We start from the raw sequence: 15,295 nt of genomic DNA on the forward strand, positions 1-15,295 counted from the left end.
AGATTCCACATCACTTACATGGGAAGAGTGAGCAAGTGAGTCTAGTGGGAAAAGCACCTGACAGACTGGACTCCGTCTGCGGATGTTTGCTTGTATTATTGCTGCTGATGCAGATGGAGGAAGAGATCTCTCATGATTGGTCTCAATGTAGAATGCCAAGCACCTGCTTCCCTCTTTGCAAACTTACAGAAGATCAGTCTGTGACAATTAAAACACAGCTGCTGATCACTAAGAGTGCAACACACACAAGACAGGAGGAGTGTCTTTCTAATTGCATCTCAGGCACCATTCTTCCCGGCCTGCAAATGGCAGCTCACTTTCAGGAGCCCCGCTCCATTTGACACCGAACAAGCCTAGGAGCTGTTACTCACCAGCGGAATAGCATGAGTTATTGGGCAGTGTCTCAGGCATGTTTTGAATGCATCGGAACAAAGTCACTAGACTCAGTTCATCTCCAAAGACGTGGACTTTTTTCCTCTGAATCAGGTGTCCCATGGCAAAGGTGTTGTCGGTGTACAAGACCTGAGGGACAAGCCGAAGAGCGTGGTCAGGAGGGTGTGCAAGGGCCGAGGCATGGGCTGTGAAGGTGGACAGGGGTGTGAACCTACCTGACCATATATAAAGAAGTAACCAGTCTCTTTGACCAATATTTTATTCTCCTTTTCTTCCAGGGCTCTTCCTCTTTTAAAGCTGAGAAGCCATGGAACGAATGTGTAAGATCCTACAAGGAAGAGCATGATGTGTAAGAAAAGAAACAGAAAACTCAGCTTCATTACTTAACCAAATCTGAAACTTTGAGGAGAAATTCATCTTTAGAAAACAGAAGACAGGGAGGGAGACCACGCACTGTGTTCCCTTTGGCCTCCCGGCCGCCAGGCTGCAGGGGCCTGTGTCAGCACACCTTGGAGTGTTTGGGTTTCCTCTCGTTGCTGAGAGTTGCAGCCAGTTGATAGGAAACCCTGGTATGGAAGGGAAAGCTTGAAGCCAACCTCTGAGAGCACTGGGGGTGACTCCCCTTGGGCTGCCAGTGGGGAGATCAGGAACAAGTCAGTCCCCCACAACAAAACCCCTGAGCAGAGGCCAGGCGGAAGGACATGCCAAGACATGCCCTTCCCTGGGAAAGTCAAGAGCCGCTATAACCTGGGTCTGAAACAGCCACAGGGTTGCCGTACAGGACACAGGTCCTCCTGCGTTTGTCCCCGGTGTGTCCCCGCAGAGGCCCAGGGTCAGTTAAAGGAGCAGAGAGAGAACAACAGGTGCGGAGAGGGGTGAAAGGCAAGACCAAACCACAGACGCTGTGCTTCTGGACAGCAACACACTGAGGAACATTAACACGCTCCTTCCACACCTGTGCAGTTCGAGTCACTGGGTTTTTCCCTTGCATTGTGTAAGGACTGGAGCAAGGGTGAGCTCCAAGGACAAAGACTGAGAAATCCGAGGTACACAAAGAACATGGTGTAACACAAGTGAATAGAGATTAGGCAAATGGCAAAATAAGGAAAGAACACAAAGCAAGGTGATGTTGGTGTCAATCACATCGCAACGCTCCTGACGAGTTGGCAATGGCGGCTGCTGAGGCCTGGACTGTTCCCCACCAGAACTCATGATGAACCTTGGCTTCCGATGGAGTGGCACTGAAGGTGGAGTGTTTAAGGAATGGATGAATGCCATCCAACTGCTCATGTTATAACCGCGTTGCTTATTCTCGAGCAGATGTGGCCCTGAATTTTTAACTTTCTTGCCTCAAAAATTCTGAGTTAAAATAAACTTCTTCTATTTACAATTAAATACTCTTGGGTATTTTGTTATAGCAACACAAAGTACTGGTAATAAGATGATATGACATAGGCATCTCCTAATTTTTCCTTGGCACAAGAAAGGTGACAAAGGTAAAATTAAAACCAAAATCGGTGGGACCGACATGATGGCATGGCAAGCTAATCCTTCATTTGTGATGTTGGCATCCCATATGGGCATGGGTTCAGGCTGTATCTTGTTTAATGCAGTAGCGAACTTAAGACCCCAGAAAGTATCAGAGAATGGCCCAAGCCTTGAGACTCTGTACCCACATGAGAGCTAGGAAGAGGCTCCTGCCTCCTAGCATTGGATCAGCTCAGTTCTGGCCATATGGCCATTTGGGGAGTTTACCAATGGTTGGAAGAGTTCTCTCCATCTTTCCTGCTCTCTCTGTAAGTCAACCTTTCCAATTAAAATAACAATGATAATATTAAAGATAAAACCTCTGAATCTGCCAGACACAACATGACAAAGGCTCAGAAGGCTGGCTTTCCTGGGACTGAGGAGGCAGGAAGTCTTTTGTGCAATCCCCCACAGAGGCACAATAAGACATGCACCCAACGACGATTCTCCTACTCCACAAGTGCAACCGCAAGCGTACTTATCTGTTTTGGACAACATTCTTGAGGCAAATGAAACATATCTGAAATGTTTCCAGATTTAGTTCCTGAGGGAAGAACAACAAACCAGAACCATACATCTTCTGAGTATTTCTAGGGAGCTGAGAGCTCCAGGTGATCAAAAAAATTGCTCCACAAATACAAGTTAGAGTGAGCATGAGAGTCTTCAGGCTTAGGGGAGTATAGGGAGAAGGGAGGGAAGACCAAGGAGGAAGGAAGTGGGTGACAAATGACAAAGGTGACAGGCTCTCCATTGCTGTGTCTCCCTGGACATGCGTGCTGACCCGGAGCAGGTCACCCCAAAGAAAGGCGTCCAGGAGCCTTTTCCTCCGGTACATGATGGAACCCCTGTCACTAATGGCTTCAGTGGTTTCATCTTCGCCTATCTGCACTTTATTTCATTGAAAAGATTCCAGCCACAGTGCTCTTCATTGCTGAAATAAGATAACACAGTCAACATGCTGAGAACCACTAGGAAGAATTAGCCTTAATGACTGTTAGAACTGCACAATGCAGGCTCAGACATTAAAGGTGATGACTTCTGGGAGTTCAACGAGATTCCAAGGATGCTCTCTTGTCCCCCCAGCCCACACCAGCGGCTGTCTTAGTTACTGTTATCTATGGATTTAAGCTCTATTTACACACTGCTTCCTTGTGCTTCCCTGGAGCTTCAAATGGTCACAGCACTCACAGCAGGCTTGCAGCAAGTGGATATTCACTTAACAATTCAACTTGAGACATAAAACAATCCAAAACAACACAATATGACAGTTTATCCAAAACATTTAATGGTTTTGTGAAAAGCAGTTTTATGACTAATTGCTGAAATTCTGGGAAGTGAAATAGCCTCCGTCAGACACCCATGAGTTGGAACGAAACATCTTTCCCTGAGAGTTTGTTTATTTTCTGGCTAGAGACATTGATTTGCTAAAGTTTCTTCTGTAATAATTCAAACCAAGTTCTGTTTCTTTATACCATAGCTGTATGGATTGAACTAATAACCCAATTCTTTGTAAAGTTCTTGACATTGTCAGAATGGGAAAGAAAAGTCACGATGAGATCTGCCTTCTTATTTTCTCTTGATATTTCTTTTTGGCATTTCACTGTACCTTTCTGGGACTAAGTCTGTCACACACACACACACACACACACACACACACACACACACACACATACACTCTCTCTCAGGGATTCTCCTGCATGAAATGCCAGTTTGTGACAGTCAGAGCTGAACACTAAAAACACAGTGAAGCAAGGGAGAAACATGTGCTGTTGAAATTCTAAGCACTTTAAGAAACAGATTAAACAACAAACTTAAGACTATGGCCCCTTAAACAAAACAAAAAACTATAGCAAGTTTCTACATCTTAAAATTATCTCGGATTTTTAAACTTGCTAATGAGACAACAGATAAATGCAGATAAGACAATATGCATTAATGCCCAATTAGTAGTGATGTTTTCTGAACTTTCATTTGACACTGCTTAAAGTAGATATTTAAGAATTTTGGACTAAATTTCCAGCACATTGGCACTTATTGTAAGTAAACAGCTAAAACGTTTATATGCCCTCATATAAATGCAACTCCATATATTTGAAATACTTCATTACTGACATGCCTTTAAAAATTGAGCAAATTAATATATACATTAAATTCCAAAAGTAAATAAAAAGTAAGTTCAGTATTAATATGTGAGAGCAATTGTAAACATTTCTGAAATCATCTGCCCTTCAACTTCAGAATGAGAAGTTTTATAGCAAATAAATGGTTATCTTAAGAATTCCTTTTTATTCTACTGTCTAGAGAGTACATGTCCCCCCAAATTGGCACTTGCAGCACTGTCTCCCTCAAAGACCGAAAATAAACACTACACACAGCAGCCATCATTCAAAGCTATTGTCTTGGGCAATTTGTCTTGAATTTCCATTTTGTTATCTTAAAAGTGTTTGAAATACTTTTTTTTTAAAGATATATTTTATTTTTATTACAAAGCCAGATACACCGAGAGGAGGAGAGACAGAGAGGAAGCGGAGCTGCCGGGATTAGAACCAGCGGCCATATGGGATCAAGGCGAGGACCTTAGCCACTAGGCCACGCTGCTGAGCCCCTGAAATACTTTTTAAGACAGAAGTTTTATTGATGAGATTTTTCAAAACTAGCTAAGAAAAATCAATTCAAGCAATAGCATTTTTGCTACACAAAGCAGACATTGCTTGGCATTGTGATGAGATGAAGCTCAGAAAATCAACAGACAAACTTCTGGGAGATTTGGAAGCAACTTGAATATTAGCGAATAGATGACAGATGGCACTTGAGACTCTTTAAGGATGGCAAAGAAATAAGAATGAAAGGAGAGTGGGATGAAGCGAGAGGTCTGAAAAGTGCCCATATTTACACTCGACATGTAAGAACAAATTGTGAAAACATTAAAAAGGAATGTCCCCAGGTTCAGGAAAGTGTGTTTGCGAATCACGAAGGCAAGCATGCTTCAGAAGCAAGGGCGTCCCAGGCAGCACACCGTGAGAGGTGAGCAAGTCCCAGCACTACACCCTTGAAAGAATGATGCGAAAAGTCAAAACAAGAGACGACAACTGCACACGCGGCTGCAGAAACCCTCCTTCTCTGCCTCCGCGGTGTATGGGACGGGCAGTTGTAAATGCCAGCACAACTCACTGAGATCACAGTAAAGTGAAGACTATTAGCAACGGGGGGAGGAGGGGTCAGCTGCCTCCCAAAGGGCCACAAAGCCTCCCACACCAGATCCTGCTCCGCACACACACTCCAGAAAGTTGCAATGTTAGCTGCAAGAATGGGAGGAATTAAAAGAAAACAAAATTCATTTAACTAAAAGTAGAAATTTTAGAAAGGAAAATAAATCTGATACTAAACAAAATGGCATGGAAATAAAGAGTGCAGGGGCTGAATAAGAATCTGGAGTCAGGAAACAATATAAAGGTAAGGACTTGGCATCATACACAGAATTGCAACTGTACAAGGCAAACCAACCAGCCAATCAGCCACACAAGACAAAGCTGAGCAATCTCCTGGGTCTAACACAAGCTGCAGGCCCAGTGTCTGAGGGCTCCACTAGATCCCTGGTACTACTATAACCAACTGCTGCAAATCTAGTAGCTTCAAAAACCAAATATTGGGCCAATGCGGGAGCCTAGTGACTAAATCTTTGCTTTGATTGCATTGGGGTCTCATATGGGAACTGGTTTGTATTCCAGCTGCTCCACTTCCCATTCAGCTCCTGGCCTGGGAAAGCAGCCAACAACAGCCCAAAGTCTTGGGACCCTGTACTTATGTGGGAGACCAGGAAGAAGCTCCTGGATTCTGGCTTCAGATCAGCTCAGCTCTGGCTGTTGTCCACTTGGGGAATAAACCAGCAGATGGAAGATCTTTCTCTCTGTCTATCCCTCTCTCTGTAAGTCTGACTTTCCAATAAAAATAAATAGATCTTTTAAAAAAAACCCACACAAATGCTTTTTATCTCACAAATTTGCACATCAGATGTCTCACTGGACTAATAGCAAGGGGCATGCAGGGCTCCATGTCTTCCAGAAGCTTCTGGGAAGAATATGCTTTCTTGCTTTCTTCACCTACTAGGGCTTTTCTGAACTCCTTGATGAATAGCTGTCTTCTTATTTCACAGCCAGCAATCATACACTTACCTAGAGTTGAGGACTTCAACCCATACAAAAGCCTGCACTAGATGTTTACAGTTTAGTTTTATTAATCATTACCAAACCTTATATTCCCAGATATCCTGCAATAAGTGAAGGGGTACACTGTTGTACACATCAAACAAAAGGATATCATTCAGCACTATGAGGAAATGAATCACCAAGCCATAACAGGGGACATAAAGAAAACTTGAAAGCATATTACTCAGTGAGCAAAGTCAACCTTGAAAAGCTTACATGTTGTGTAATCACAGCTATATCACACTCTGGGAAGGTCAAAACTATGCAGACAGTAAGAAGAGCAATGATAGTCCAAGGTTAAGGTGAGGGAGGGAAAGCGTAATCAGAACAAAGGGAGTTGAGAGCAGGGAGAACATTTTACACAATAACATAATGGTAAATACATGTCACTGTAGATTTGTGGTATCCTGCAGAACATACAGTAAGAGTGAATTCTGATGTAAGTCATGCGCTGTGGGTGAAAAGGTGTATAACTCACTTATGTAGATGTGGCACTCTGATGAGGGACCGTGGTAACAGAAGTTATGCATGCATATGGCTTAGAAGGATTTTGGATAGTTGTAGCTTCATCTGAATTTTCCTAATAGTCCTGTGAATCCAAAGCTATCCTAAAAAATAAAGTTAAATACAAGAATTAAGCAACGTGAATAAATCACAAATGAGTTCTAGGATACCACTGAGCAGATTAACCTACAATTTATGGGAATCCAAATTGGACAAGGAAGGAGAGACTGCATAATAGTAACTGGAGAAATAGTGACCAAATTCCTCCCATTCTTGAGAGAGAAATGAACGGACACATCTTGAAAGTGCAGTTAGAACAAAGACTGAGATCCATGACGAGACTCACTAGGATTAAGCTACTTAAGGACAAAGAGAGAATTTGGAAAACAGCAAGAAGAAACTCCTCAAACACAATGGATTAACAAGATGAGCAGCCGATTTCTTGTCAGAAACCACAGATGCCTGGAGACGATGAGGTGGTCTATTAAATTTGATAAATGAAAAAGATGTCAACCAAATATTACGTATCTGAGAAAAATTATTCAAATGTGAAGGAAAAATTAACATACTACTAAAGAAATAAAACCTAAGCAATTCATCAGTAGTAAATGTAGCTTCTAGGAAATGTTAAAGGAGATCCTACAGCTCAGAAAAAAATGACCCTGAATAATTATGGAAAGGTATGTGAGGAAATAAAGATCACTGATAAAGATATCTAACTAAACACACATAAAATCTATTGCTGGGGCTGGTGTGGTGGCATAGCAGGCTGATCCTCTACTTGCAGTGCCACTATCTCATATGAGCACCAACTCATGTCCTGTTACTCCACCTCAAGTCCAACTCCTTGCTTATGGTCTGAGAAAGCAGCAGAGAATGGCTCAAGTCTTTGGATCGCTGCACCTGTGTGGGAGATTCAGAAGAAACTCCTGGATCTTAGCTTCGGATAGGCCCAGCTTCAGCTGTTGTGGCCATTTGGAGAGTGAACCAATGCATGAACAATCTCTCTGTCTCTCCTTCTCTATATAAATTTTCCTCCCAAAAGAAAAAAATTTTGTTTTTTGCTATTTGTTTTTGAGTTTCATTTTATCTTGTTTTGCTTTCTATGTGATTAAAAAGATCAATATGAAAAAATGTTATTATTATTTTAAGTGACACTTCATGTATGCATCTATATTTTCTGACAGCAACTAATAAAGAAATTTTAAAAGGGAGAAATTAAGTTTACAGCAATTAAAATCACACTTTGTAGAATGTTTCTTGCAATAGCCAGTAGCAACTATGATTACTAAACAAATATACAGCAAAGGAAATGGGGAAGAATGGAAATGCAAAGCATGTAAGTCCAGAACTAAGAACAAAACTCGCCCAAGAATAAAGCAAAAGCATAAACACTGAAACGGCAGAAATAATTATCTCCTTATCAGTAACAGCTCTGCATATAAAACTTGCTAACTAAAGCAACTACAGAGGTTTGCAAAACAAATATAGAGAATATACATAAAATATACATAAAAATCTCAAGATCCGCCCATATGCTGCTTAAAGGATTTGTGCTTCAAGTTCAAAGGCACAGATGGGTTGAAGGTAAAAGCGTGGAGAATGTGTATCCTTGTAACTAGTAACCAAAGAGTGGTCATACTAATGGTATTATGTATTGGTAATGGATCAGTTTACAAAGACCTAAAAATTGCAAGCACATTCATATCACTCAACAGAATCTCAAAATCTAAATAGAGATTAAATAGAAGAGATAAATATATTTTAATGGATAATTGGCCGAATTTCAGTAATAACTGGGCAATCTAATAGATCAGTAAGCCAGTAGAAAACTTGAACAAAGCCTTGTGATAACCAGTACCAAACACAAACAGGACATAATGCACCTATCAGAATACAAATTTTTCTCAGATGTGCTTGGATAATTCTTCAGGATGGGTCATGTTACGCAACAAAACCACTCTCAATAAGTTTAAAAGGCTAGTTTCTACACAGTAACTCTAAACACAAAGGGAATGAAGCTAGAAACCAACAACAAAAAGAAAAAACAGAAAATGGTACATTGCCAGTAGATTCTTAAATATTTAGTAAATCTACAAAAATACTTCGAGATAAATGGAAATCAAAGCACAATATACCAAAACTCACGGAAATAAGCAAATATACTGCTTGGGGAAACACTTATACACATTTTTAACAGAAGTTCTCAGCCCATCCTAACTTTACACTTAAAAAAAGAAAGAAAAGAACTAAGTTAGCTCAAACCTGGAGGAAGGAAAGTAACACTAAAGATCAGAGTGAGGGTGGGCCAGCATTGTGGTATATCAGACTACTCCTCCACCTGCAGTGCCAGCAACCATATGAGCAGTGGTTCAAATCCTAGCTGCTCCACTGCTGATTCAGTACCCTGCATTCATGTTCTAACATCAGGTAGAAGACAACGCTCATTTTTACCACCACTAATTATCATTATGCTAGAAGTTCCAACAAAGAGCAACTAGAAAGAGATGAAAGGCATTAAGTGGAAGGTGAGACATAAACTTGTTTCTATTTTCAGAGATCATGAAACTACATACAAAGAACTTTAGAGAATCCATGAGATAACTGCCAGAACTAATAAATGACTTAAGTTGCAGAAAACAGGATTAAACTTGAAAGCCAACTGTGTTTTGGAAATCTATAATCAGAAAGCAAGAAAAATAATTCCCCTCACAATAGTGTCTATTGCAGACTCAATGTTTTTGTAAACCCAAAACTCATGTGATGGAATGTTAACTCCAGCGTGATGGAATCAGAAGAAGGGATCCTGGGGCTGTATGGGGTGAGTTTTGGAAGAGGAGACTTAGCAGAGCTGGCTACTGCCTCTGGTTTCTGCCAAGTGTGGCCACTGCGGAAAGATGACTATTTACAAGCTATTGGATTTTCCAGCCACCAGAACTGTGAGAAATAATGTTCCATTTTTTTGAAGATTTATTTTATTTTTATTGGGAAATCAGATGTACAGATGGAAAGAAACGCAGAGAGCAAGATCTTCCATCATTGAATCACTCCTCAAGCAGCCACAATGGCCGGAACTGAGCCAATCTGAAGCCAGGAGTTTGGAGCTTCTTACAGGTCTCCCATGTCGGTGCAGGGTCCCAAGGTTTGGACTGTCTTCGACTGCTTTCCCAGGCCACAAACAGGGAGTTGCATGGGAAGCGGGGCTAATGGGATTAGAACCAGCAGCCATATGAGATCCCAGTGTGTACAAGATGAGGACTTTAGCTGCTAGGCTATTGCACAGGGCCCAATTTGCATTCTTTAACCCAGCTTTTGGTAATGTGTTAAAAACACTCTGAACCAACTAAGACACAGTTTAAAAAATGCCTGGAATAAATTTACACAAAGAAGTCAAAAATTTTTAGAGAATCAAGATGGTGGAGTAGGGTAAGGACATGTTTAAACAGACAGAGAAACATTAGCTAGGGTGAAGTAGAGAAGGCACATTCTGGGAAATAGGAGAGGACAGAACAACAGCAGAGGGATACCTGGAGACTGACAGACATGGGGAAGCAGCGGAGACAAAAGTGTGATGTTTCAGTGACCGATATGCCAGTGGCATTCATCAAGCAGTGATCTAGACACTGACTGCTGGAGCTTCACCAGCAGCCCTGTGGGAAGGGGAGCTCACTGGGAACTCAGGAGGTGAAATCAGACAAAGAACTGCCCTTCCTGCTGGCTTTTTTATTTGACCAGCAGCAGAAGATTTCAAATAGGTTGTTCAGGAATGGGGTAGATTTCACAGCTCAGATTCCACGAGAGCTGAATCAGGTGCCATTTTTTGTAGGGAGGCAAAGGCCTTGGGACAGGACTCCACATGCACTAAGCTGGGAAGAAACACATTTCAGGCTCAGTGCATTGCAGTGACATTGCCTCTTACAGATTACACACAAAATAGGTCCAGGTAGCCCCCAGACGTAATGGCCAGCTGATCCAGAACTCCAGAGTAGCACATCAGGTACCATTTTGTATGGGATGGCAAAGGCTTTGAGACTAAAGGCACAACAGGGAGCTGCAAAATGCACTGAGCTAGGAGCAAACTCACTGATCTCAGTGCATTGAGCTGGTCCCACATTGAAAATAATACCGACTTTGGATTTTACATTTCAATAGGTCCAGGATTTAATGGCCAACAGGTTCTGGCAAGATCAACACCAACAACCACCTAGCTATTTAGGACATTTGGTTTCTCCCTCATTCTGGGAACTGCTCAAATCGAAAGTGGGAGAAAGCTTGCACAGACAATAGTGAGGCCTCAGAACGGGATCACAGGAGGTCAAGAGTGGTGAGCCAGGAGCTGGGGCTACAGAGACAGTGGTGGAAGTGTAACACAAGAGCCCAGTACTAAAATTCACTGGAGAGAGTGGCAAGTGATTGCAAACAAAGAACAGTGTACCAACTGCAACAAACAAAATTGAATTGCAGATGTGTGGGTGACACAGCTTAGAAACCTGCCCTAAGAAGAAGAATCTGATAAACAGAAGTACATTGACCAATAACAAAAGAAGAGACAAAGGTGCAATATTACTGAAGACTCTCCTGCAAAGAAGCAAAAACCCTTTGCCAAACTCAGAGTTCACTGAAGAAGACATCGAGAAAATGGGGGATACAGAATTCAGAAAATTCATTATAAAACTTCTTATCAACAACAGGAGTTCAAGGAATTTAAGGAGTATGTCACACAGGAAAGAACAACACTGAAACAAACTCAAGCCAAATTATTGGGAATGAAGGGTGCAATTGGGCTAATTTAAAAATCAGTGGAAAGTGTGTATAATAGAATAAATAAGGCAGAAAAAAGAAACTCAGAATTGGAAGATATTTCTTGTCACAATGGGAAGCAATCAAAAAACTGGAAGCAGAGCTGGGTCAAGCTAAAAAAAAGTATTCAAAAATTAAGAGACACTATTAAACATAAGAGTTATTGGAGTCTCAGGAGGTGCAGAAAGAGAAGCTGGGTTTAAAAACGCATTCAATGAAATAATAAAGGAAAACTTCCCTAATCTGGAGAAAGAATTGGGAAACAATACCCAGAAGAGCACAGAACTCCCAACAGGCTTGACCAAAAGCAATCTTCTCCACAACACGTGATAATCAAGATCTCTTCAATCAAACAAAAGGAAAAGATCCTTAAATGTGCTTGTGAAAAAAAATCAGCTGACATATAGAGGAATGGCAATTAAATTAATGCTGATCTCTCACAGGAAACTGTACAGGCCAGAAGAGAATGGAGCAACATATTCTAGATTTTAAAAGCAAAAATTGTTGACCCAGAATGATATACCCCAAAAAGCTTTCCTTGGACTTTGGAAAGAAATAAAAGTTAAAAGAATATGCTTGTTTCACACCTGCCCTACAAATGTTCTAAAGATGTTCTCAAAGCACTCACCAAAACCAAAGGCAAATGGGAAGAACATCCCAGTAAAATAACAACAGAAGACTAAATCAATGAGCAACCCATTGCTAAAATGACAGGACCAAATTACCACCTATTCATATTACCTCTGAATGTAAATAACTTAAAATCCATCCATCAAATGTCATAAATTATTAGGATGGGTTAAAAAACAAAATCCATCTATTAATTGCCTACAGGAGACAGATTTCACCAACTAAGATCAGCAGAATCTGTATCTCAAGGATTTTGTTTTTTTTTTAGTTTCATTTCTTTAAAGCAGTTTTCTTCTTATTAAATTCTTTACTGATTCATACATTACACAGTTGCATCATTTTCTTCAAGAAGGTTTTTGATTTTCCTTGGCATTTCTTCAGCTGCACATTAGTAATTCAGTACCATGTTATTTAACTTCATGACATTGTAGATTTCTATTTTTTCTTCCTATTATTGATTTAGTTTTGTGGCTTTTCATTTAAGGGGATGTATAGTAACTGTGCAATGGAGACTGTCATATCCAGATGTGAGGATACAATGCAGTGTGCATCTCTACTTCCAGACAAAGATGGACTCCCAATGAGTATTTACTATATCTTGACAATATGAAGCTGGATTCTCTGCCATTGTCTATTGCAGGCCCCGGTCTCCCAAGGATTAACTCCACAGCTTAGCTTGTTTCTCAGAGGGTAACAGGATGGGCAATTTTGGCCTGATACATCTAGCCACTGGCTTAACCACAAGTTCCTGCTTCCTATTTGTCAAGTTATCTGCCAAGGGATTGGATAAACACTGGGAGGAACTCAAGGGATTTAGGGTGGCCACTACTGGGAGGAACTTGAAGGATTTAGGGTGGCCACTTGAGGACTGGATAAACACTGGGAGGAGCTAGGCAGAGTATAAAAGAAAGCCTGGAGTTTCAATAAAGATCAATCTATCATCGATCGGCATTCTGTGTACTGCGTGTTATCTTGTGTTGTCTCACTGCGTTGTAACCCTAGTCCCTCCGCTCAGCTAGGGGTACGGGGCAACGCGGGCGTTGCCAACAGTCTATGCCTACAATGGTGGACTTATGACTGATTAAGAAGAACTATACTATTGTAATAATATAGGGGAACTCAGTAGGATGGAAGGGTGTTTGGGGAGAGGGGAAAGGGAAAATTCCAGAATATATGGAACTGTACATAAAATGATAATAATAATAGATAAAAATTGAAAGTGTGAAAAAAGAAGCCAAAAATTTGTACTCGAACATTTTAAGACAAGTGTGCCAAACACCATTCAATTGGGTGAAAATTGATAGTAAATGATGTTGCAACAACTAAATGTCCATAGGAAAAGTAAAATATATTGGCACCATGCTCTATACTACATACAAAAATGAGCTGACAATAGATGAATGATCTAGTATAAAACATAAAGTCATAAGACTAAACAAAAACATGTGAATAAATCATGTTAGACATGGTAACACATTCTTTGATAATGATGCCCAAAGTACTGGAAACAAATGCAAAAACCGGATGTGTTGGCTTCATCAGAATGAACACTTTGCTTTCATCACAAGGTAGCCTCCAGCAAAGGAAGAATACTTCTGAATCAGGTATTTCATAAGGGTCTAGTATTCACAATATAAAAAGAACTACTCTCAGCAGGCCAGCCATAATGAGAGCGCTCTTCAGCCACTACGAGGACAGTGTCGACAGTAATACCAGGGAGGATGTGGAAAAGGAAGAACCTCACATATTGCTAGTGAAAGGTTGTGGCCACTATGGTGGCCAGGTCCTCTGGGGAAGTGCTGGGGTGGGAGTGGAGGGAGACGACTGGAGACTGCCCTAGAGGGTGTGGTGTCCCTTTGTTCCCTGACCCCCCATTTTATCAGGACATGGCTTGATGATCCCTGGGCTACCATCAGTGGGATGTAGGCCTTTAAATATTTAACTTATTTATTTAACAAAGTGGAAAGGAATCCATGCCCAGCTTTGCCAGGTACGCGTCTAGGAGTTGGGGGAATGAGATAGATGCCCCAACTGCTGGATGCCCTGGCCACTATGGTGGCCAGGTCCTCTGGGGAAAGTAAAGAACAAGAAAACCTTGAAAGTGCAAACAAGTGAAGAGGGAATAAGAAATGCCAGGCAACAAGCTTGTACAAGCTCTTATAACCGAACGTCACTGGGGCCAGAGAGGTGATATGAGTATGCAGACAAACCAATATTTAGGGGAGGAAAAATGGAAAAAAGATAAATTTATCCAAATACAGGGATTTAATACCAGGTAAAGCTAATTTGACAAAGAAAACACTAAAAATTACAAGGAAAACAGTAACATAGTAGAAAATTCTTATGATTCACAATGCAAAGAATTTATCTCCTTAAAAAGCTCACTTTTGATTAATTTGCACATGACCAAATATCCTATAGAGAATGGAAAGGATATAAACAGATAATTCAGAGAAAAAATTACAAAAATCGGAGGAATGTAGACAGGAAAATAAGTGCATTTTAAAGTATGTAACAATATCACATGCATTTCTTATTAAAAAAAATAAATTTCAGGGACTTTTGTTTTAGTCACCTATTGTAGAATTACATTTTATAAGTCCTGCAGAACCACTTCACAACTGTTGGGAAAGTTCAAACTATTAAAAAACACAGATTGACCTGAGAAATTATACAAACATACAATTATTCTTTAAAGTACTGTCATTTAAAAGACTGTCACCAAGAACATTAGAATAGGACTGGTTACGCAGATTATAATCTTACCCGGGAATGCTATGCAGATTTTAAAATATAAATAAGAATTCTTTATGTATAGATATAACAGCACCTGTGACATAAAGGCAGCAGCTACAGCCTTGTTTCCCAGTGCTGCGCACTGCAAATGTGGTGCGTCACTTAGCAGCTGTCTTCCCCCAAGTGTCCCGGATCAGAGGCAAGCAGTCAGCACTCCAGGAAGACTACAACACTTCATACAGCTCACACTACTCAGCTTTAAGTTACAGCAGCTGCACCATTTGCATGGTTCACAGCACTTTAAGAGCCAAATTCATAGACTTTTTCCTAGTAAGTATTCAAAATTTTATCTCTGGTCCTTCAGGTCATCTTGTGGTTTCAACTTAATTCTTAGGAAATAGCTTGCTGCTTATTAAAAGCTGAACACAGGATTTTGGAACATGTTGAACCCTAAATCATAACACATATTCAAATAATTTGGTACTTGTGTTGCAGTTATG

At 40.7% G+C, this 15,295-nt stretch overlaps 1 protein-coding gene across 1 annotated transcript in view; it reads right to left on the minus strand.

The window, feature by feature from the left end:
• TNFSF13B (TNF superfamily member 13b) overlaps nt 1-15,295 on the minus strand; it is a 38,859-nt gene that overhangs the window by 7,736 nt on the left and 15,828 nt on the right. Inside the window, exons 4-5 of the mRNA XM_058670512.1 lie at nt 609-721; nt 372-522 (exon numbers count right to left, since the gene is read on the minus strand). Coding sequence (XP_058526495.1) covers nt 372-522; nt 609-721 — 264 coding nt within the window. The remainder of the gene's footprint in view (nt 1-371; nt 523-608; nt 722-15,295) is intronic.

The sequence above is a fragment of the Ochotona princeps genome, chromosome 12 (assembly GCF_030435755.1).
Source record: "Ochotona princeps isolate mOchPri1 chromosome 12, mOchPri1.hap1, whole genome shotgun sequence".
In the NCBI taxonomy this organism is placed as follows: domain Eukaryota; kingdom Metazoa; phylum Chordata; class Mammalia; order Lagomorpha; family Ochotonidae; genus Ochotona; species Ochotona princeps.